This window comes from Pseudorasbora parva, chromosome 7 (assembly GCF_024679245.1).
Source record: "Pseudorasbora parva isolate DD20220531a chromosome 7, ASM2467924v1, whole genome shotgun sequence".
NCBI lineage: Eukaryota > Metazoa > Chordata > Actinopteri > Cypriniformes > Gobionidae > Pseudorasbora > Pseudorasbora parva.
The window spans coordinates 46,313,050-46,336,620 of NC_090178.1; the positions used below are offsets into that span (position 1 = coordinate 46,313,050).

A 23,571-nucleotide genomic window follows, 5' to 3' on the forward strand; every position below is an offset into this window, starting at 1 on the left:
AACAGATGCTAGCAAGATCCAACCTCCGCCTACACAAAATCTCATCTAACAGCCCCGTCGTCATGAGAGCCTTCCCGAGAGAGGATCTGGCAACTACTTTGCAGGGCCTTGATCTTGGCGTGAACTCACTAGTCATCCAACGAAGCTTAGGATTGTGCTGGGACTTGTCGACAGATACATTTGTATTTCAAGTTTCCATCAGCAACAAACCTTACACTAAGCGAGGAGTGCTCTTTACCATCAACAGCTTGTACGATCCTTTGGGATTTGTAGTACCTGTAAGCATTGAGGGTCGATCCATCCTGAGAGACATCTCTGGAAATGCAGATGATTGGGATGCTATTCTGCCCAAAGAGAAACAAGAGCGATGGCAGAAATGGAAAGATTCCCTCAAACATCTGCAAGGGTTAAAAATCCCAAGAATGTATACATCCACTTCATTGTCTAGTGCACACAAGAAAGAGATCATTGTTTTTTGTGATGCTTCTACTAAAGCTGTAGGTACAGTAGCTTACCTGAAAGTTACTGACGCAAATGGTCTCAGTGATGTTGGTTTCCTCTTCGGTAGAGCAAAACTTGCCCCAAAGCCGGATGTCACGATCCCACGACTCGAGTTATGTGCGGCTGTACTGGCAGTGGAAGTAGCAGAGATGCTTAGAGAACAGCTGGACACAACACTGGATGATGTGAGATTCTAAGGTGGTGCTGGGATACATCTTCAATGAGACAAGGCGTTTTTACGTCTACGTTCACAATCGAGTACAGCGCATTAGACACTCTACACAACCGCATCAGTGGAACTTTGTGCCCACTCATCTTAATCCAGCTGATGCTGCTAGCAGAGGACTCCCCTCTGAACAACTGACTTCATCATATTGGTTTAAAGGGCCTCCATTCCTCCTACAAGCAAGACAAGACGAACTTGATAAAACATCCTACACCCTCATTGATCCTGAAACGGATGCAGAGCTTCATCCTGAGTGTATTACCTGTGTGACTAGCCTGTGACAAAGGAACCTTGGGAGTGTAAGGTTCTTACGATTCACTTTAATCGTAAAAATTCACTTACGACCATGTAAGTGATCGAGTCTATGAGTGCTTCGTGTTTTATCAATTCCCTGCGACGTTTCTTTGCCATCAGAGGCCCTGCCAAAATCTTGAGGTCTGATTGTGGAACCAACTTTGTGAGAGCCTGCAAAGAGCTACAAATTGACAAGAAAGGTTGCCACAACACGAACATCCAAGCTTACCTATCGGATAACCAATGTTGCTGGCAATTCAATCCTCCACATGCTTCACATATGGCAGGGTCCTGGGAGCGCATGATTGGAGTTGCCCGGCGTATCCTTGATGCCATGCTGAAGCAACATAGCCCTGCAAGGCTCACACATGAAGTTTTGGTAACATTCATGGCAGAAGTGAGTGCCATTGTGAATGCTCGTCCCTTAACTGCAGTCTCCACTGATCCAGAACAACCAATGATACTAACACCAGCAATGCTACTCACGCAGAAAGTTGGAGCCCCACCAGTACCACCTGGCCAATTTGAAAGTCCTGACCTATGCAAAGCCCATTGGCGTCGTGTTCAGTATTTAGCTAATGTCTTTTGGGGAAGATGGAAGAATGAATATTTGAGTGGACTTCAAGGACGTCGCAAGTGGCGTACAGCTAAGCCAAACCTACAGAATGGAGATATAGTGCTTTTGAAAGATGCCCAGGAGAAAAGAAATAACTGGCCAGTTGGTATCATAACCGAAACCTACCCAAGTCAGGACGGCAAAGTTAGAAAGGTTGAAGTAAAAATCGTGAAGAAAGGTGAACAAAGGTTTTTTCTGAGACCAGTCACTGAGGTTGTTCTTCTGGTTTCTAAGGACACAAGTTAAGATGGCTTAATGATCATGTACTGTTATGTTGACCTTTTTTTACCGTTCCTTAAGTCTGGTGTGACATCAGTTGATGTCAGACGGGGAGTATCCTGGCCCCAGTTATATTGTTTACTTTGTCAATGCTGACACCTAGTGGTCACTTTAAGAATTCTCTCGCTTTTAGTAATGTATCAGCCATTTTGGATTTCGGAGCTCATGGTGCAGTGTATAGAGGTGCATCCACGTCCATCCTTTTCGTTTCGCTCTTGAACAAGGCACAATCTGTAAGTTTAAAAGATTAAGCTATGCGAAAATACATGACTATGTGTAATTTGTTAAGTTAGGTAAATGTTGGAGATCTATTTACATGTGATGTGATAAATGTAACTTGAGGACCGTAATTGTGATGCTAGATTGTGTATTTACTTTAACATCGTTTGTTCTACGTTTTGTAAAAGCAATTTATATGCATCTTACACTTCAGTGAATCTTACATTGGGACAAGGGACTGTAACATTGTATGAGATAGTGTTTTCTCAATATCATTGTTCATTTGTGTTGCAGTTTCACAAATTGGTCTTCAGTAAAGAAAGTTTGACCCTGACTTCCGTCTATGACCTTTACTGGGACTTTGTTTAACTCGCTGCCAAAGCAAAGTTCAAAAAACGCAAGCGGAGGGCAGAAGAGTTCGAATGAATCGGTTGAATTAAAGATTCAATGACCTGTTAGTAAACGTTGAGTTATGCATATAACTACTGTTCCCAGAAGGAGGGAAACGAGGTACAACACATGACTATGGGATATCGCGCTCTAGCGCCATCTGCTGAAGACACCTTTATTCACGCCTGAAAGGCCAATGACGCATGATGACACCTGCCCACAGCATATAAATGCGGTCGTATGCGTCATCCCCTTTGTTCAGTTCAGCTCTTCACCGGGCCTCCGACTGCGCGGGGCCCAGAGGTGTTGTACCTCGTTTCCCTCCTTCTGGGAACAGTAGTTATATGCATAACTCAACGTTCCCATTCAGTCGGTTCACTCGGTACAACACATGACTATGGGACATATATACACGCCCCGCGAAGTCGCTGAACTAAACGTAAGGGACCAGCACCGCCACATATCCCATTTCCCAGGGAAAAAACGGCCTGTAGTTAACGCCGGGTAAACCGGACAAAACGTGCGCAGTAATGCCTAGCTGGCATCCGCGCAAAATCTCAAACCAAGCCCCTAAAATGTTCATGTCCTCGTAGAGTGCTCACACCCTTCCAGGCAGAACCAACTCCATACATGCTATAGAAATAGCTTGTATAATCCCATGTGAAAGACATCGCTTAGATAGCGGCTCCCCATGTGCTGAGTTGGAAATCATGACAAAAAGGCTGGTCAGGCAAGTGCATAGCCTACAACTGCCCAATGCACCTGCGTACAACTTGCAAATGGCACAAGCACAAAGCAAGTCTCCTGTCTTCCTCTGAGTCAGAGATTTTACAAGGCAGGCCGCTCGAACGAGAGCGTATACTACCAACATGCCTTTTAGGCATATCCGCCACGTTTGGGCGCAACACCACCAAGCACAGCTTGGGAGCCATCAATAGTGCATGAGGATCACCAAACGTGCTTCACTGATACCAGTACCAATGAAAAGGCAGCATCCTTATATTCAAAGATTTCTAAAGGCTCAAACAGAGGTTTACAACTAGCCTCCAGAGTCCAGACCAACCATCAGGTCATGACGGCACCATTACGGTTTGTAACGAGCCTAAAAACGCAGACCCAAGCTCCAGGTATACTTTGGATGTCTGCGTTCTGCGTACCATCCGCGTGACATAATTATTGTCAACAAGAGGGTCTACAGTGCGCATACCACAGCTTACGAGTGACTTGCACAAAGTTCACTTAGAAACACACAATCTGTACTCAAGCCGAAAACATCCGTCAGCATGCAACCTTAGACGGACACTGCGCATACCACAGCGCATGTGCAAGAACAACAGAGGTGACAGAAGAGTCACAAATATTATACTGCACGCGTATTGAACTCGGCCATCCGTGTTCATTCGATTGTGCCAGAGACACGTCTGGATGTGGAAAATGAATTATACCCGGGCCTTTATTGCCAAAAAAGTATATATTTGAAAAGCTCACACTCTCAAATGTGAGCGAGATGGAGTGGAATGCGAGAGCTCCTCGGCAGTCCATGAACTGTCTGTGTGAAGTAATTATCAACATCAGAAGAGGTGCACACACAACCACACACATGTGAGTGACATGAATTATGTAGCACGTTTCCCACGTACTATCGTACACTCAAAGCACTTTGCGCTTATTTCCGGGATCTCTCCTCAACCACCAGCGGTGTACCGCATCCTCGTGGATGATGCGACGGCAGCCACAGTACAATGGCGCCATTGTGCGCTCATCTCCTACCAGCTAGAGGTGGAGAGGAGGGCCAAAAGCATCTTTCCACTAATGTGGCCAATAAAGTATACTTTGAAAACTCCCGCTCTCGACTGTGCTCGAAACGGAGTGAAATATGTAGTATGCCCGGACCCTTTTGAGGAACCAAATATGCATGCTTAAGCGCAGCACCATTAATGCCCTCGTGAACACTGAATCACCCAATAGACTTCCATTATGGAATGGGGGTGATTTCTTTCGGAGAAGAAACCAGTAACCCCTCAATCAGGCACTGATACGGTGATACAGATCTTCACCTGCACCAAACTTCAAACAAGCACTAATTTGACATAACATGGTGCGCTTCAAAAAATGCAAGCGCCCTGTTTTGTCGCTATAATCAGATTCTCCTTCTATCAACATGTAGGTCCTGGAGACCACAGTTCCCGTTAAAGGGTAAAGAATCTGCGTCCTGCCTGGGACAGCAGGTCCCTGCGTGGGGAAGACACCATGGTGTCCAGCAGTGACATGGTACTCGCGTTTGTCGCTTACCCTGTCTTTGCCGGCCAGCGAGGGGCCACAACAATCAGTGCCAGACTCTCCTGAACCACTCTGTCTAGAGTAGGCTGTCAGTATGTCTTGGTTAGAACTGGAGCTTAATCAGCTCCAAGCTTGGAGAGACTGTGTATGGTAAATGGACTGCATTTAGCACTTTCAACAGACCCTATGGCCATCCAAAGCACTTTACATGTTGCCTCACATTCAACCATTCATACACCAACGGTGATGTCAGCCATGTAAGGTGCCATCCAGCCCGTCGGGAGCAGCTGGGATTAGGTGTTTTGCTCATGGACACCTCGACACTTGGTCAGGTGGACCCAAGGATTAAACTGCCAACCTTCCGGTTTGTAGACAACCTACATGAACCACTGAGCCCCTGCTGCCCGAGAGAAACATGTACAGTATAGTCTTGGGCCATGCGACAGGGCATCCACCCCCAGGGGGTGCTCCTGTCTATTGAGAATAACAGCTTGCAACGCGTGTTATTCGTGGACGCAAACAAAAATCTACCTCGGCACTGCTGAACCGAGCCCAGATCTGCGCCACTATTCGAGGGTGCAGGCGCCACTCTCTGACTCGTGGTCCCCCTCTGGACATTAGGTCCATTCCAATATTCGTACGGCACGGGACCTACATTGCCCGGAGTCCCGTTAAATGCTCGCTGGCCCATATCAGGAGCGTCCGTGTCAGTTGCAACAGAGGAAGAGAGCGAGTACCTCCCTGTCTTTTTCTATACGACATTACTGTCGTGTTGTCCATTCCGACAAACACATGTCTGCCTTTTAAGTGCTGAGCAAAGTGTTTTAGTGCCAGAAGAACCACCTGCAACATCATTTGTGTGACACTCTTTCCGGCTGCCGGCCACTCTCCTTACAGAGTTGCCCTGGCACAGAGCTCCCCATCCCTGTAGTGACGCATCCGTCATCACCACTATACGTGATGTAGCTCTCCCTAGAGGAACCCCATCTGCCAACAGACCCGGGGATGCCCAGGGGATCAGAGCTCGAATGCACAGCGGGATTATTGTCGGTCTGTTCTAATGCCATGCGGCATTCAGACCAGTGCTCGGCGCCCAACTCTGGAACGCATGGATAAAGAGGAGACAAAGCCGGATGACTGCTATCATCAAGGCCATGAGCCCCAGCAGTCTCAACCTTGTACGAAAACACACTTGCATGCCCCACTGAAACCGATTCAGGCAGCGGTGAACATTTTCGACTCTTCGTACTGACAGCCTAGCTGTCTTCTGTACTTAATCCATCTCTAACCCGAGATATGAACTCCGTTGACACGGAACCAAGGGCTCTTTATTTTATTTTATTTTTATTTATTTATTTTTTGACATTTATTAAAAAACCCAGAGATCGTAGATGGAAAACAAGCTCCTGTGTTTGTAACAATGCTTGTTCCCTGCTGTCTGCGGCCAGGAACAGGTCGTCCAAAATAGGCGAACACTCATGCCCTGATGACACAGTGGAGCCAACGCCGCTTCTGTATGCGAGGTACAGGTCGAACGGCGAGTGACATACTGCAAGCACTTTTGAGCTTGACACAATAACCACTCTAAGTTGTTTACTCAACTGCTGCAGAGGGTTTTTTTTTTTTTTTTTTAGGAGGAGGAATTAATATTGAAATACCTCTTCCTCCATCTTTCCTTGTGGCAAAAACTGAAATAGCCATTTTGCTGAGGAAAGCACGGATTTCCCCCTTAATAGTGGGGAAAAACCCTCTCGACCAACGAAGTTGCGATTACTCCGCCGAAACAGAGGGGGCGCGAGAGAACCCGCAGCTCCACTGGAATCGTGCGAAGAAGCCACGGTGTTGTTAGTGCGCACGCACGCCACCGTTTTGACTTCGAGGCGGGCAGCGAGGATTCCCAGGCATCACCTGTGGAACCCCGCTGCAAAATGCATGACCTTGCATTTTCCTCCTCTGTTAGTACAGAATATGAGGTTAGCTGCTTCAGTGCATTCTGATTGTTTTGACAAATCAACACATGAGGTTTTGTTATACACAACATGCTTAAAACTTAACCCGCTATTTTGCAGGGTTACTTCTACAAAAGATCGGCAGGCGAGTTTGCACCGCTGATTTTACTGGAGTCAAACAAGCTTCTCTTTATCATGGCAGGTTACTGCCGACAAACCTTGTTGCCGCTCTAATACAGGCCATGCAAGGACCATCACTTCGCTTCCACCCACTTTGGGGGGACCGCGATCTGCCCTGCTTGAATATTTATAGCGTCAGAGCATTTCTCGCCCGCATCTAGCGAGACCGAATCACCCTGTGAACACTACACTCGATCGTCCCAAGTTTTAGTGGCCTCCGAAACCGGTGATCACCACCTGAAAACAGGAGCGGGCCTTGTTTGGCCACTGCCCCGCTAAGCGGAACGATAGAGCTGCCGGTAGAGCGCTGCATGCACTGCGGTTGGCGAGCTCTAGCCTATCCGCCAGCGCGGACAATTCCAAACACACTAGACAGTGTGATGTATACCCGAGTATACCCTAAACACCCACATGTCATAGTACAGGGGCGGGTATCCAGATATTTCTTCTGAAAAGGAGTATTAGCCATTTGTTAGTTGTACTAAACTCAAGCTAAACACTTGTATGCCTTTCCTTCAACAAGAATCACCACTGAGGGTTATCGTGTGAATGTGGCTTAAGTTTGAACGTTTTGTTTTGAGAAAAACTTATTAGCCTTAGTTAGCATAGCTAAACTTGTTGCTAAGAAGCTTTCTCTTAGACCTTCATTTCGACAAGAATCACCACTGTGGGCTTCCCTTGCGAAAATGTGGCGTGATGGTGTTCTAGCAGCACGGTGAAGAGCTGAAGAACAAAGGGGATGACGCATACGACCGCATTTATATGCTGTGGGCAGGTGTCGTCATGCGTCATTGGCCTTTCAGGCGTGAATAAAGGTGTCTTCAGCAGATGGCGCTAGAGCGCGATATCCCATAGTCATGTGACTGAATGGGAACGACTGCCTCATTCATGAACGAATCACCCGTTTGAACGAACCGACTCAATGACTCACTCATTAAGACCTGCCGCCACCTACTGGTAGTTTAGTTTCATGTTTAAACATTCTTTCCAACGTTTCTTATTGTATTAAAAATATATAGTTTAAACAATCTCATAACATTATTTAATGCAGTTGTAATTTGTCAGTGTAAATTATTTAATTTAACAACCATATAGCGTTATTCTAATTTAATTTATTGATCAAATTTAAGAATATAAAAGGAAAGCTGAAGCATATCCTATATTTAAGATTAATCCTCATAAATATGAAGATTTAAATACATCAAAGCTGATGAAAATGTTACTTCTGAATATTGATATTTAACTCTGCAGATCGTCCTGATATTGTGAGTCAGAATGTAAACTGGGCAACAGATGATGCGCACAATTAGCCGACATTAACCCAAAACTAACTTAATTAAAATGCCACAGCCCATACTGTTTTCTCCTTTTTAATTATTAGAATATAGATATTAAGAGAATAAATTGTTATTACTTTTAATACTAAAAGTACATTTAAAATCAAGTACTTTTTTTACTTTTACTTAAGTAGGATTGTCGTTGTAGTACTTCTACTTTTACTTAAGTAGGATTGTCGTTGTAGTACTTCTACTTTTACTTAAGTAAATATGGCTCTGGTTATTTGTACTTTTACTTAAGTGCTGAGATTCAGTACTTCCTCCACTACTATTGGCTAATGAAAACTGCCATCAGTCTGGTAACGCCAGACTAATTCGGCTGTGACTTTATTTGGAACTATTTTAGATGACGAACAAAAATAGACTAAAATGTAAGTTACTCAATATTAACTTCATGTTTATTGAACTGTTGTATAAACTGTCTCACACTTGTGTTGTTGATCTAAATAGCAGTGTTGGTTTAAAGAACAGCAACACTCAAGCGTATTTAAGGGATAATCCATGGCTAGTTGTGCAACGTAGAACCGCCTGATGCGAAATGGAGGGTGGTTACCTCAGTGAAGTTTAAAAAAAAATGGTTTAACCATTTTAATCTTTATTTGAGGTTTGAAAAAAAAAACGGAAGAGAAGACAATGCTAAATAAAGTCGTAGTTTTTGTTATTTTTGCACCCAAATGTATTTCCGATGCTTCAAGAGACTCTGATTAACCCACTGATGTCTCATATGGACTACTTTGATGATGTTTTTTATTCTCTTTCTGGACATGGACAGTTTAGTGTGCATACACTTTCATTGAAGGAACAGAAAAGCTCTCAGACTAAATATAAAATATCTTAAACTGTGTGTGAAGATGAACGGAGGTCTTACGGGTGTGGAGCGACATTAGGATGAGGAGTTAATGACATCAATTTCAGTTTTGGGTGAACTAACCCTTTTAAAGCTGTTGGAATTTGCAGCACAATACTTGACCGGAAGGGTCAAATTGACGTTATTTACATCAGTTATGGCTCATTAGATCCAGCATTCTGCCCGCTTTGAATCAGACACAGAGATAAAGTAGTGGCGCAATTACATTTTTAATTGCAATAATTTAGAATACATTTATTTGAATTAATGAATTATAGCCTTTTTTTTTAAATTCATTATTGAGACGTAGACGAGAGATGCGTATCTGCATCTGTTAATCATCTCTCTCCATTATTAACAACGAAGCTGCGAGTTGAATTATTTCAAAACAGAGATGTAACCCCCTCGTTGATGAGAAATATAATGTAGTGATTCAGTAGTGAGGCTATTTTATTTCTAAAAGTCACTGAGCAGCGTTGGTACGTTTCTTTGCTGCGGTTTCTGTGTGTACGCAGCACGAGCTCTGATCACCATGTGTGAGTGTCGTATGTGTGTGCGATTATATTAAGAGCATTAATACAAAACGTTGATTCAGCTGACTTGAATGGTTTTATTGCGAACCTTCCAGCCAATCAGAGTAGAGTATTCAGACAAACGGCCCGTTTGTTAATTATTGCGCTTGGTTGAGGTGTGGTAGTTACCACACCTCAAAACACTGTTCAGATGATGTATTTCTAGATAATTGTCAGGTTTTGTCCTTAAAACACTACTGTGTGCAGGACTAATTTCTTACACATCTAAAGCCAAGCAAGTTAGAGATTTAAATGACTGATAACATGACTAATGCAGTTATTAGAGAGAGAGAGAGAGAGAGAGAGAGAGAGCGAGAGAGAGTGTAAGTGTGAATTATCGTTACCTCAGGCTCAGTCTGCGTCTCTCTCAACAGTGTTCGGCAGCTGTGTCCGTCTACTAATACAGAACTGTAAGAACAGTGCCTTTATTACTTTGCTAGTGAGAAATGTCACACAGCTTTTAAGTTGCTAAAGTATTTTACAGATAAAAATATCAGAGCAGCGCTGACATTGTGTTTTTTTGCGAGTGTGTCCGTAGTGCGTGTGTGTTGAGTAAGAGAGCAGAGAGCGAGAGAAGGAGATTATGTGTGTTTCGTACATAATCAAACTTAATTTTGTGGGAAAAACATGGAAATCATTGTTGTTTTTATCCGATTGTTTACTATATTTGCTTGGTCAGTGTCATTGTGGGTTTTGGTTCTTTTTGCTGTTGTCGGCTGTAAAGACTAGAGATGTTTCGACCACTGATATTTATCGGCTGATTTTTAATACATTTCAAACCATCAATTAATTGATTAACAATAAAACGCAGACAGTAGCGCAGCAGGAATATTACATTATAATAATGGATTATGCAACAGACATTACACTGCTCAGTGCCTTGACGCAGTTCGTAAATAAACCGTTGGTTTGTTATATCGGCCTTTTTCATGTTATAGCCGATATAACAAATATGAGGACATGAATGTATGAACCTCGGATGCTTCCGAAAACCTGCGAGACATGATGCCGTAACTTTGTTTATCTAGTACAGCGTGGTGCGGCCGTGTTGTCCATTTGAAAAAAGTGAGGAGAAAATGGGCACAGTTTGATTGCGAAAACAGTCAGCAGTGCAGAAGTCCTCTCAAGATAACAGCATTCCCTTTTGGCTATTAAGAAACCCATTACCAGCTCATCTGTTGGTTAAAAGTCATTGCAAAAATGGTTGGGCCACTAAACATGTTTTTGTACTCTGGGTAAAGTCATGCGGATACCTTTTCTTTCATGGAAGACTTTGATGTATACCTGATGTCTTTGATGACTTTGATGTCTGATTTAGTTTTCTCTGTTTTTTTGTTTCCAGAGTCCTAGCACCTAAATGTGCAGCATGTAATCAGCCGATCCTGCCCTCTGAGGTAAGACGCGTAACTCTCATTTTTTCTGAAATCACCGCTGTGGGCCTTTAGATGAGCCATATTCTCAGACTGTCTCTAAAGCCCTATTCGGACGGTAATTGTTTCTCATGTGGACGTCTTTAAAAATACATTTGCATGCCAACTCAGTGATAAAACTCAGAAATAAGTTAATACAATGCTGCACATTGAAACTATAACGTTAATTACTGCTGTAATAATGGCTCATTTCAAATGTTGACATGTTTTTGTTGACACTTCTCTTTCTCTTTTGAGCGGTGATGACAGCTAATTCGTGTAAATACTTTCCGTTATTTTAGTATTAAATGTGTAGGCTAGATCTTTATAATGCATCCAAATTACAGGGAAACGCAACCGTACGGTGCTCCGCTGGGGTCAAAAAGGATATAAACAGTGAATTTTTAAACAATCTTTTCTTGAAAATTCAGAGATGTGGATTCGGACGGCAGTTAAATCACCACACGACCTCGGTGTTTGTCTAAAAACAGGAGGTAATTCGGCCCGGGAGAAAAATACTGACATTCTGGATTCAGACGGCAATAAAATCACAGACTGTAAATTATGAAAATACCTCACGAGAAACAACTACCGTCCGAATAGGGCTATAGAATCATCTTTCCCGGTGTTAGGGCCATATGTCAAAGCAATGCCAATTTAGACTTATGATGCATCTTTGCTTGTTATGGGAGAGTTATCCAAACAGTGCTTGGCGGGTTTACCTTTACAACTACAGTTACTTACACTATCCTGGACGTCATCTAGGCCATTCCAGAACATTTAGGCCTGTTACTGAAGTTAATTCTGTTAGCATTGATGAAGGAGTGATTAGTGCTAAGTTAGGGCATGTGTCATTTGTTAAACCCCCCTGTCTATAATTAGAGATGACCCCTGAGGCATGCTGCACTCCAGCACCAACACTAGAGGCTTCACTTCAGAGCAAGAGCTCAGTTTATCTTGCACCTGCATGGTTCTTATGAGAAACTCTACAGGAATTCCTTCTCTCTGATCACAGCCCGAGAGTAACATTAACACTTAGGAGCTGCAATGATTACTTTAACCTCCTTAGTTCTGGGTCCATTTTTGGGGATTTCCACCTGGCGCGTTTAGATTTCTTTTCTTTTTTGTGGGTTATGTATTTATTTTTGAATGCGTATAACTCAGGCTCTGTGTGCTCTAGGGCTGTCAATATAGAATTTTGAATATTCGTTGAATAAAAAAAATGCACATTAAAATTTTTGGTAGAGGCCCGCGAGGCAAAGGGTAGTGCAATGTAGATTTTATTTGGTTAAAGGTGGGGTAAGTGTTATTTCAAAACCGTTTTAGAAAAAGGGAATAACAAACTTGTAGCCAATAGGCCAATTTAGAGTGGAATAACAAACTTAGCCAATCAGCAGGTAAGGGGCGTGTCTACTAATGATGGTGAGAAGAGCACTCGCTCGTGCTGTGCACGTCATTATTCAAAACACACGAGTCACACATGACGGACATTAGCCGAGAACTAGCCTAATATATGCTGCTTTTGCTTCACTATGCTCGTGTGTCATGTCAATACTATCCAGCTGTAGCCCCGCCAGTTTCAGAACGCCAGCCACAGAACGGAAGTGGGGGGCGGAGCTTACGTTCTTAACAGAAGTAGCGCCACCTACGGTTTTGGAGCGTAGTTGCGTTTATCACATACATGTACGAAATGACGGAGAAACACGACAAGCGTGGCGTTTCTGTTGCGTGTCTGACGCGGGGCTGTTGCTGCTCCAACCTATGGGAAGCCAAACAATCCAAAAGTGGGATGAGTCAGCGGGCTGTTACAGAGCTCGGGCCACGCGGACATGTCATCTGCGCGGTTCAATAGACCGAGCCACGCGGCCGACTCGTCAGCGCAGCGCGGACGTGTTTACTAGCGCTACCCAATGGGCAGCGCGGCGCGAACCATAAATGCACTCAAATATAGGCTACAATAAAGAAACCCCTCATTCCTTACAAACATTGGTTCTCTGCTAGGGCTGGGACAACGCCTCGACGTCATCGATGACGTCGACGCAAAAAATACGTTGACGCAAAATATGCGCGTCGATTCGTCAGACTCAAAATAAAGATGGCGGCGCCGGAGAGTAGTAGCAACCATAGATGTACATAATAAAGTATATTATGTAATTAAGTATATTATTTATTATGTATATCTATGGTAGCAACACGAGTGGCTCCTCAGACTTTCAGAAGTGCAAGGCTTGCGGGTTGGCCACAGTCTATGGGGTTGGCGCGCGGTGCACGGAGCATCGCAGGCATGCGCGCACGCGTTTTGTTGTCACGGCTACATAAACACATTTCTGCACACAGGAAGACAGATGTTTTGGTAATATTTGATGTATTTTAATCACAAAAACAAACGTTTGCATCAAGTGAAAGCATCGGACACATTGGCTACGTTACCTACATAATAAGCTGTTTTAAATTTAAAATGTTCAATGTCTAATCGCGCTGATGTGACCGAGGGTATCCATCCTCTAAGTGAGCAGTTTCATCCCAGGACTATTCCGGTTTTAAACGGAATATTGGCGCCCATAATGCACTCTACATGTAACTTTTTTTCACTGTCATGCCGCGGATGCGCGTGGCGTTTCTGTTGCGTGTCAGCCACGGGGCTGTGTGGCGTTTTCTCTGCCTTTGCACACTAGAAGCGTGTCTGACGCGGCGCTGCTGCTGCTATTGATGCGGAGGGAAGCCCTATTCCTAATGTTAAACATAAATAGCCTACTGATACAGCAAAGAAAATGTCGGGAGTAGCCACATATCTATGGTATTGACGGCAAAATAGGCTACATAATATTTCGTTCTGTATTGACAGTTGCAATATTTCAAAATCGATAATTGACGTTTTTTATTATTACAATTAGGCCTATATCTGCATTTATGTAAACCTACAGACTTTCAAACATGAAAATGTAATTTAATAATATGTATTCGTGTCAAAATGATATATAAACATCTTTTCCTATTCTATTTTGCCTGGAGACGCTCCCAACACACGTGAAAAATATGCGCTCTTCTATTTCTAGCATGCACGCGTTTTCCGCGCGTCACAGGCAGTGTGCAAACGCCAACCTGTTAACATGTGAGCCGAAACAAAAACGGACACGCCACGCAGCCGAGACGCTCACGCTTGCAGTGTCCCTGGATTTGATTAACCAACTTGTTGATATTTAATCGATGGGCATAGCCTGTAGGCTGAGTTGCATACATAGAAAAATCGTATAATATGTTTCTTTGTTGTAGGTTTATACTTATTTATTTATAGGTTTTCAAGGTTTTATTGAATGCATTGCTCTTGTATAGTCTTACTTTGGAATTTTAAGAGCAATAAACATATATTGCAATGTTAAGGAATTCGTTTTTTCATTCAGATAATTAAATCAACATGTAAAAATTGCTATTAGGCAATTAATGGGGAGATAATCGGTAATCAAGTCGAATCGTAACCGAATCGGACAGGAAAAATTAATCGTTAGATTAATCGATGCATCGAAATAATAATCGCTAGATTAATCGTTTAAAAAATAATCGTTTATCCCAGCCCTATTCTCTGCTGAAGTTTAATTGCTTTTCCCTACAGTTGACAAATGAAATCGGTGATGAAATGCATTTTCTTTTGTTTATTATCTTGAAAAGTCAAGTCAGTGTGTCGATACTGAACTGCACGCTATATGGAAATATCTGTAAAGCAAACGTTAATGATTTTCAATATCATATTCCTCTTGAGAAGCGCCAACCTCCTAATTATATCAGAGTATGTCAGGTAATTAATCTTATTAGCCTATTGTATGAAGTTTTGCATTCAGCTATTATTTGTAGACTGTAAATTACATTTTTTATTTGCTTCCGATGCCCAAGACTGTAATACTTAAGCTTATTATATCTGCATTCCATAATTATAGATAGATAGATAGATAGATAGATAGATAGATAGATAGATAGATAGATAGATAGATAGATAGATAGATAGATAGATAGATAGATAGATAGATAGATAGATAGATAGATAGGCAAGTTTATTTGTATAGCACATTTCATACCCAATGGCAATTCAAAGTGCTTTACATAGAAATGAATTAAAACAGTGGTAACAAATGCATGAGAAAAAAGAGTACCATATGGACGAATAAAAAAATTAAAACAAGCATAGTTAAAACAGTTGTAAAGACAATAATAAAAAAAAAAGGTCATATCCACAATAATGGTCTGATATAAAAATAAACATTCTTCAGTTTACAGCCCACATACATGTAACATCTTTATTAGAACACCTCTCATTCATTTCTTTCTCAAACACGTTCTGCAGTTTTACTACATTGTTTTACTACAGATAGATAGATAGATAGATAGATAGATAGATAGATAGATAGATAGATAGATAGATAGATAGATAGATAGATAGATAGATAGATAGATAGATAGATAGATAGATAGATAGATATTAGGCTATCATAATATCATAATATTGATAACAAAGTCATTGAAGTTTCTGTTTCAAATGAACTTGTATCGGTTTAAATTGTTCATTGCAGCGCTGTTGAGGATTAGTTCCACAGACCGTGAAAAAAACTGATTAATTCGCGCCGCGCTGCCCATTGGGTAGCGCTAGTAAACACGTCCGCGCTGCGCTGACGAGTCGGCCGCGAGGCTCGGTCTATTGAACCGCGCAGATGACATGCCCACGCGGCGCGAGCTCGTTGCCTCCCACTTCCGTTCTGTGGATGGCGTTCTGTGGCTGGCGTTCTGAAACTGGCAGGGCTGCAGCTGGATATGTCTCTGTCATGTTCGCTTGTTCATCCTGTTGCGATCGTATTGTGGCTCATTTCAGCGATGATAAAGACCCGTTTATTTCCACACCGTATGGAGCATCTACATCTCTTCACTGGTTGCTTCAAGCATCAGCTCACAAAATGTGTCAAGTAAGATACTATACTCCTAATATATGTTTGTTTCCTCTTTTCACGATCTATATAACCCTTATCCAGTCATAATTGTAATATGACGTTAGTTATTCGAGTTGTTCATGAGAACGGTTTGTGTTTTGTGATCGCTATAACTCTAATCTGGTCATAATTGTAATTTCACGAGTTCCCACTTACATCAAATTAAATAGAGTAAAGATTATGCGTATTTGGCATGCTGTCCAGGGGAGGGCTCCGGGCTCGGATTTTTGCCCGAACCCAGAGTATCCCCCCCCCTGTGGTAAAGATACTCTATAACTAGACTGTAATGTTTTATGGATTGTGATAGCATCTAATGAGGGTTTATTAAATTGAAGTGAGGAGATGGGGTGGTGGAGGGATGCCAAAATGAAAATGGTCAACGAGAGGAGGTAAATCTGTAGTATAAGTACACCTCCTATCGTTGATCAGATTGATTAGCTTACTATGCTCCACCTGTGTTTAATTAGGTTTAATTATCTGACGTGCTCCTCTTGTTAATTAGGTTTGATTAGCTGACGGCTCTGTTGTTTAATTATCTGTTAGTGCTCCTCCCGAAATTAGTTAATAAAACTTCACTTCACGAGTTCCCACTTACATCAAATTAAATAGAGTAAAGATTATGCGTATTTGGCGTGCTGTCCAGGGGAGGGCTCCGGGCTCGGATTTTTGCCCGAACCCAGAGTATCCCCCAAAATGCAAGGAGTGGAGGACAGCCACCAGAAAAACCCCCAAATACGCAGAAAAATTGGTGGGCTGATAATTTGAGAGGCCTGGCTGCTAGACCAGGAGAGCCCGTGTTGCCTCGCTGCTTCGGGCGGACGGGTTCTACTGGCTGAAGGAAACTGGGCGTTGGAAGATCGATCAGGAAAGCTCTTGCCGCGTCTGAGGGGGGCCAGGCTCACTGCAACAGACGGGAAAGAACCCTACCGGACGATGGATGAGGAGAATTTTTGTAAAATTACCGATCGGGAGGGCCCCTTGCAACGTCTGAGGGGGGTCCGGCTCACTGCAACAGACGAGAAGCGAGCTCTTCCGGCTGATAAATGAGGAACATCCTCAAAATCAGAGAGGCCGATGGGAAGGCTCTTACAACATCTGAGGGGGGCCGGGCTCACTGCAACAGACGAGAAAAACCCTACCGGACGATAAATGAGGAGCTGCCTAGAATTTGGCGTACCGATCGGGAAGGCTCTTTATCGAGTCTGAGGGGGGCCTGGCTCACTGCAACAGACGTAAGACAAGCTCTTCCGGCTGATAAATGAGGAGCATCCTCAAAATCAGGGGGGCAGATTGGGAAGGCTTCTTACAGCATCTGAGGGGGGTCAGGCTCACTGCAACAGATGAAAAAGAAGACCCTACTGAACGATAGAGGAGGAGCAGCCTAGAATTTGGCGTACCGATCGGGAAGGCTCTCTACCAAGTCTGAGGGGGGCCTGGCTCACTGCAACAGATGTAAGATGAGCTCTTCCAGCTGATAAATGAGGAGCATCCTCAAAATCAGCGGGGTAGATTGGGAAGGCTTCTTACGGCGTCTGAGGGGGGCCAGGCTCACTGCAACAGATGGGAAAAAACCCTACCGGCCGATTAAATTAGGAGCGGTCTTGAATAAAATTACCGATCGGAAAGGCTCTTGCAACGTCTGAGGGGGGCCAGGCTCACTGCAACAGACGAGAAACAAGCTGTACCAGCTGATAATGAGGAGCATCCTCAAATCAGAAGGACCGATTAGGAAGGCTCTTGCAACGTCTGAGGGGGGCCTGGCTCACTGCAACAGACGAGAAAAACCCTGCCGGCCAATAAATGAGGAGCAACCTTGAATTTGACAGACTGATCGGGGAGGTTCTTGCAACGTCTGAGGGGGGCCGAGCTCACTGCAACAGACGAGAAACAAACCCTAACGGCCGATAAATGAGGAGCATCCTCAAATTAGAGTGACCGATCGGGAAGGCTCTTGCAATGTCTGAGGGGGGCCCGGCTCACTGCAACAGACGAGAAACAAACCCCCACCGACCAATAAATGAGGAGCATCCTCAAATTGGAAAGACCGATCGGGAAGGTTCTTGCAACGTCTGAGGGGGGCCGGGCTCACTGCAACAGACGAGAAACTAACCCTAATGGCCGATAAATGAGGAGCTTCCTCAAATTAAGATGACCAATCAGGAAAGCTCTTGCAATGTCTGAGGGGGGCCCGGCTCACTGCAACAAACGAAAAAACCTTACCGTCCGGAGAAAGAGCGCACAACGAGATACAAACCCCACCGACCAATAAATGAGGAGCATCCTCAAATTGGAAAGACCGATCGGGAAGGTTCTTGCAACGTCTGAGGGGGGCCGGGCTCACTGCAACAGACGAGAAACTAACCCTAATGGCCGATAAATGAGGAGCTTCCTCAAATTAAGATGACCAATCGGGAAAGCTCTTGCAATGTCTGAGGGGGGCCCGGCTCACTGCAACAAACGAAAAAACCTTACCGTCCGGAGAAAGAGCGCGCAACGAGATTCGACATGCGCGAAGTTTGAAAACCGTCGATCGGGGGCTCAAGCCGCATCTGACGGGAGATTAGAATCACAGCGTCAGATGAGTGAGCCCTACCAAATTGATAAATAGGGCGTCGAAATTAAAAAGACTGACCGAGGGGGCCCACCCAGCTTCCGCCAGGAGCAGATTCCTGGCATCAGATGAGTGGGTACTATCGGCTGACGGTACGGAGAAAGAGATGGGGAAACACCCGCCAGGAGAGCTTTCACTGCATTCGACGGGAGATCAATGCTCACTGCAATCGGAAAGGGAAGCTTCACCGGACGGAAAAGAAAAGATGGATAGTGACTGAGAGGCTCTGACGGCATCCGATGGGAGATTAAGACTCATTGCTCCCAATAGGGGAGCCTCGCCAGATGGATAAGGGAGAAAATTAGCCAGAGAAACTGAGCTCCTGTGGGAGCAGAGGGAACAGCACTGCTGTGGCAGTGGTGAAATTTAGTCAGAGAAACTGAGCTCCTGCGGGAGCAGAGGAAACAGCACTGCTGTGGCAGTGGAGAAAATTAGTCAGAGAAACTGAGCTCTTGCGGGAGCAGAGGAAACAGCACTGCTGCGGCAGTGGAGAAAATTAGCCAGAGAAACTGAGCTCTTGCGGGAGCAGAGGAAACAGCACTGCTGCGGCAGTGGAGAAAATTAGCCAGAGAAACTGAGCTCCTGCGGGAGCAGAGGAAACAGCACTGCTGCGGCAGTGGTGAAATTAGCCAGGGAAACTGAGCTCCTGCGGGAGCAGAGGAAACAGCACTGCTGCGGCAGTGGAGAAAATTAGTCAGAGAAACTGAGCTCCTGCGGGAGCAGAGGAAACAGCACTGCTGTGGAGAAAATTAGTCAGAGAAACTGAGCTCCTGCGGGAGCAGAGGAAACAGCACTGCTGCGGCAGTGGTGAAATTAGCCAGAGAAACTGAGCTCCTGCGGGAGCAGAGGAAACAGCACTGCTGCGGCAGTGGTGAAATTAGCCAGAGAAACTGAGCTCCTGTGGGAGTAGAGGGAACGGCACTGCTGCGGCAGTGGAGAAAGTTTAGCCAGAGTAACTGAGCTCCGTGTGAGCAGAGGGAACAGCACTGCTGCTGCTGTGGAGAAAATTAGCCGGAGAAACAGAGCTCCTGTGGGAGCAGAGGGAACGGCACTGCTGCTGCTGTGGAGAAAATTAGCTGGAGAAACTCAGCTCCTGTGGGAGCAGAGGGAACAGCACTGCTGCTGCTGTGGAGAAAATTAGGCGGAGAAACTCAGCTCCTGTGGGAGCAGAGGGAACAGCACTGCTGCTGCTGTGGAGAAAATTAGGCGGAGAAACTCCGCTCCTGCGGGAACTGAAGGAACGGCACTGCTGCGGCAGAAGAAAAAAAAATGGTTGAACAGACAAATGGAGAAACATGTTTGTATAACCAACTGAGACTTTTGAAATTACTGCTTGATTATTGCAGAATGCTCTTTTTAACTAGTATGAAGGAAATAACATATACTCCCTCACAATTGTGTGCAACAAATTACGATATAATCGTAGTACAGAAGCCTTGTCATTGTATGCATTTACTTGGCATAAACGAGAACTAATCATGATTGTGAACTGCTCTGAAATAAAGCGTTGTTGTTGTGAAGGCTGTAGAACGCACAGATTCTGAATGTGAAGCTCACGTTTATTTAATGAAATCATGTCCTTTGAGGTTTGCGTAATCGTGATATACGTTTTCTTTCCCCAAAATATAAGATGGCTTAAAATAATAATTATTATGCTATACAATATAGCCTACTGTAAGAAATTTGTGTTATATTTAGGAAAACAGGAGCTCCAAATTGGATTGTATTTCATGAAATGCAGCTCGTCTTGCTTCGTCCGGATTCTGACTTTCAGTTTGCAAAGTCTCTGTCCAGATCAAACTGAACGAAGGTTAGGTTCGTTTCTTGTGCGAAAGCGTTCTGTATGGTTTGAATTATCTGACCATTTACAGGAGGTTCCTTTTTATGTTGATGTAATGTTAAAAGCCTTATAGAAAGCCTTCTTTAGGTGAATTTTGTTTGTATGAATGGCTACAACTTCTAAAGATTTTTTTTTTTTTTATTTATTTACTTTTACACGCAACCACCAATATTTCCACTTCTGGTGTCATTATAAATGTAGTACTAGTGAAGTAATTAGATGTGCTTAGTTTTCACAAAAGCTCTCTCTGTTTGCTGCAGATCATTAAACTGTTACACTGCCTTAGAAGTCTGTCCAAAATCATTGACAAAACGCTGCTTTACAAGCCATGTCTCGTAAGGCAGTGAGGCAAAGAGTCAGCTGGCTAAGTTTTTTTTTTTTTTTTTTTTTTTTTTTGGGAGTTACTCGCCCGAGTGACAATGCGCTGACGTCAGACGCACGTTCGTTTACGAGCCGATCAATGTCAAGAAGCAGCACACTACAATAGTAATGGGAAGTTCGGATCCTTTTTACTGATACGGATCTTTGAATCTTGTTCAGCAAAATGGACAAATCTTTTCTAAGTTATCCCGTTAATTTAAGCAGAATCTAATTAAAATGTTACATGTTACATTTTCCAGCACGTTTAGTACTTCCCTGTACAGAACATATGCGCGTGCTCGGTAAACAAATGAACGAATCGCTCTCTGAGAAAACTCGTTGTTCAAAAGATTCGGATTAAAGATTCATACAATGAATGAATCGTACGTACACAGCATCACTACAGCAGGACGCAGTATGTCATGTAAGTTCTTTAGTGCACTCGCACAATTTGCAATGTGAAAGCAAACGAAACTAACCCAACATGTAAAAATGAATCAAAACATGAGCTTCAGTTCAGACCCCGGTGGGGACTTTAAGGTGTGGAAATGCCCTGAGTCGCAAATGCTTGTAAGAAGGTTGTACTCACTGTGTCCCTGTGTGACCGAGCTCATATGGGCGTCAAGTTGAGACGCATTGAATCAAGGGAGAGCTGGTTCCGACTAGTGGCTTGTCTTTTTTGTGATGTACGCTGTAGCATTGTCATTATCTGAGTGACGTAGCCTCAAAATATCTGTACATTCACTTTCCCAGAAGTATAATTATTTGTTTATCGCCACGGTCACCACGTGCGCGTCCATGATGTACGTATTCTCGTGGATTAAAAGTAAAGTAGGCAAAGTACACAGCGATCGCAAGCTTGAGGTGTGCCAGTAATACATTCATTATTTAAGATCGTTTTCTATTTCTTAAGTCAGAAACTGTTGTAGTTTAATGTTGCAAGTCTCTGCAGTGTGCATTCTTTGATGAACGAGTGCTGCTTTTGCAGTTGACTGTTGTCGTGGTTCCAAAAACGCAACGTTATTAACATGCTTTTAGGACATTGATTATTGAAGTTGTTCATCGATTAGAATTGTTAGAAGACAAAATGCCAATTGTGTTTCGTAGGGAAAAGCAGAAATCTTTTACCATGAATGCTGATGAAGCGGTATGAGTTGAGTTTATAAATAGCTTAAACTTTTGTTAGGAAAATTCTTGTTTCTTGAGCATTTGGAGTTAGCCTAGCAGCGTGAGTTTGCAGGTGGGGCGACCTGCCTGAAGCCATCCATGCCAAAATGAAAATGGTCAACGAGAGGAGGTAAATCTGTAGTATAAGTACACCTCCTATCGTTGATCAGATTGATTAGCTTACTATGCTCCACCTGTGTTTAATTAGGTTTAATTATCTGACGTGCTCCTCTTGTTAATTAGGTTTGATTAGCTGACGGCTCCGTTGTTTAATTATCTGTTAGTGCTCCTCCCGAAATTAGTTAATAAAACTTCACATGTCGTTAGCTGGACTGTCGGCTCGTGTTCTATCGAGTTGTTCATGAGAGCGGTTTGTGTTTTGTGATCGCTATAACTCTAATCTGGTCATAATTGTAATATGACGTTAGTTGGGCTGTCGGCTCGTGTACTATAGAGTTGTTCTCAAGAACGGTTTGTGTTTCTGTGATGGAAGGGGTGACCTTTTCATTGAATATTCGACCTGGATTAGTTACACACAGATTCTGCCGTAGTCGTTGGCTGGGTTACGTATGTGTGGGGCGGAGCTATCACAATAGGGCCGAGACCCTTTTTGGGGGTAGGGGCGTGTTTTTTTCGGTGATTTGAAATATGAACAACGGTTACCAGAAAGCACTTACCCCACCTTTAATAGAAGTGATGTATAACATCTGTTTATGACATTATTTTTTAAAAGCATCCTCACTTTAGAGTATTTTTACACAAGCGCCTAAAACTTTTCACAGGGTTTTTCCTGGGTCAAAAATGGTCTTCGGTGGTGGTTGAGAGACATGTTCATTCACACACACACAGTAAAAAGTTCCCTACCCACCTGAAAACTGACAATACATTAAAATGAATGCAAAATAACTGTAATTTTTGCTCATCTTATTTTGATTTTGCATATTATGTAGGATCTCTTACCTTGATGTTTGTTTCTTTTGTTCCAATTTTTTTCACACTATTTACATTAGGTAGCATTCTTTCTTTTTTTTCTTTCTTTTTTCAAACAGTCTAATGTTCTGACTTATACAATTTAATGCAGTGATCAGCTAGGAAAACTTTGTTCTGTTTTCACCTCTATCCAGTCCAAACTAAATTATTTTAGGCTATTTATTTTTCTACACATTGTCAATATAAATAAGCTGAAATACTGTGGATAATTAAAACTTATTCTTACTATCCACTCTTGTTAAATTAGGTAAGCACACTTGTGTTCTCATTTCAGAGGTGTTCTGAGTTGAGTATTAAACTGAGTTCAGTGTTGGACAGATCAGTTGTTTTAACCAGTCAATAAAATTATTTGATTCAAAGGAGTCATAGGTCACGAATCGGACATTAGCAGTAGAGTTTAGATTCTCTGCCCGAGCCCGAACCTGACCCGAATCGACCCGCGGGCCGGGTCGGGCTGAGATTTCCCGGCACTATCCTCGGGTCGGGTAGGGCCGGGCCCGTGATCAAGCGTTTGTTTTTTTAATCATTAGC

At 43.4% G+C, this 23,571-nt stretch overlaps 1 protein-coding gene across 1 annotated transcript in view; it reads left to right on the plus strand.

Annotated features, from left to right (window-relative positions):
• The window catches only part of limd1a (LIM domains containing 1a), a 79,750-nt gene that overhangs the window by 52,274 nt on the left and 3,905 nt on the right, over positions 1 to 23,571 (plus strand). The window contains exon 6 of the mRNA XM_067449361.1: positions 11,033 to 11,084. Coding sequence (XP_067305462.1) covers positions 11,033 to 11,084 — 52 coding nt within the window. The remainder of the gene's footprint in view (positions 1 to 11,032; positions 11,085 to 23,571) is intronic.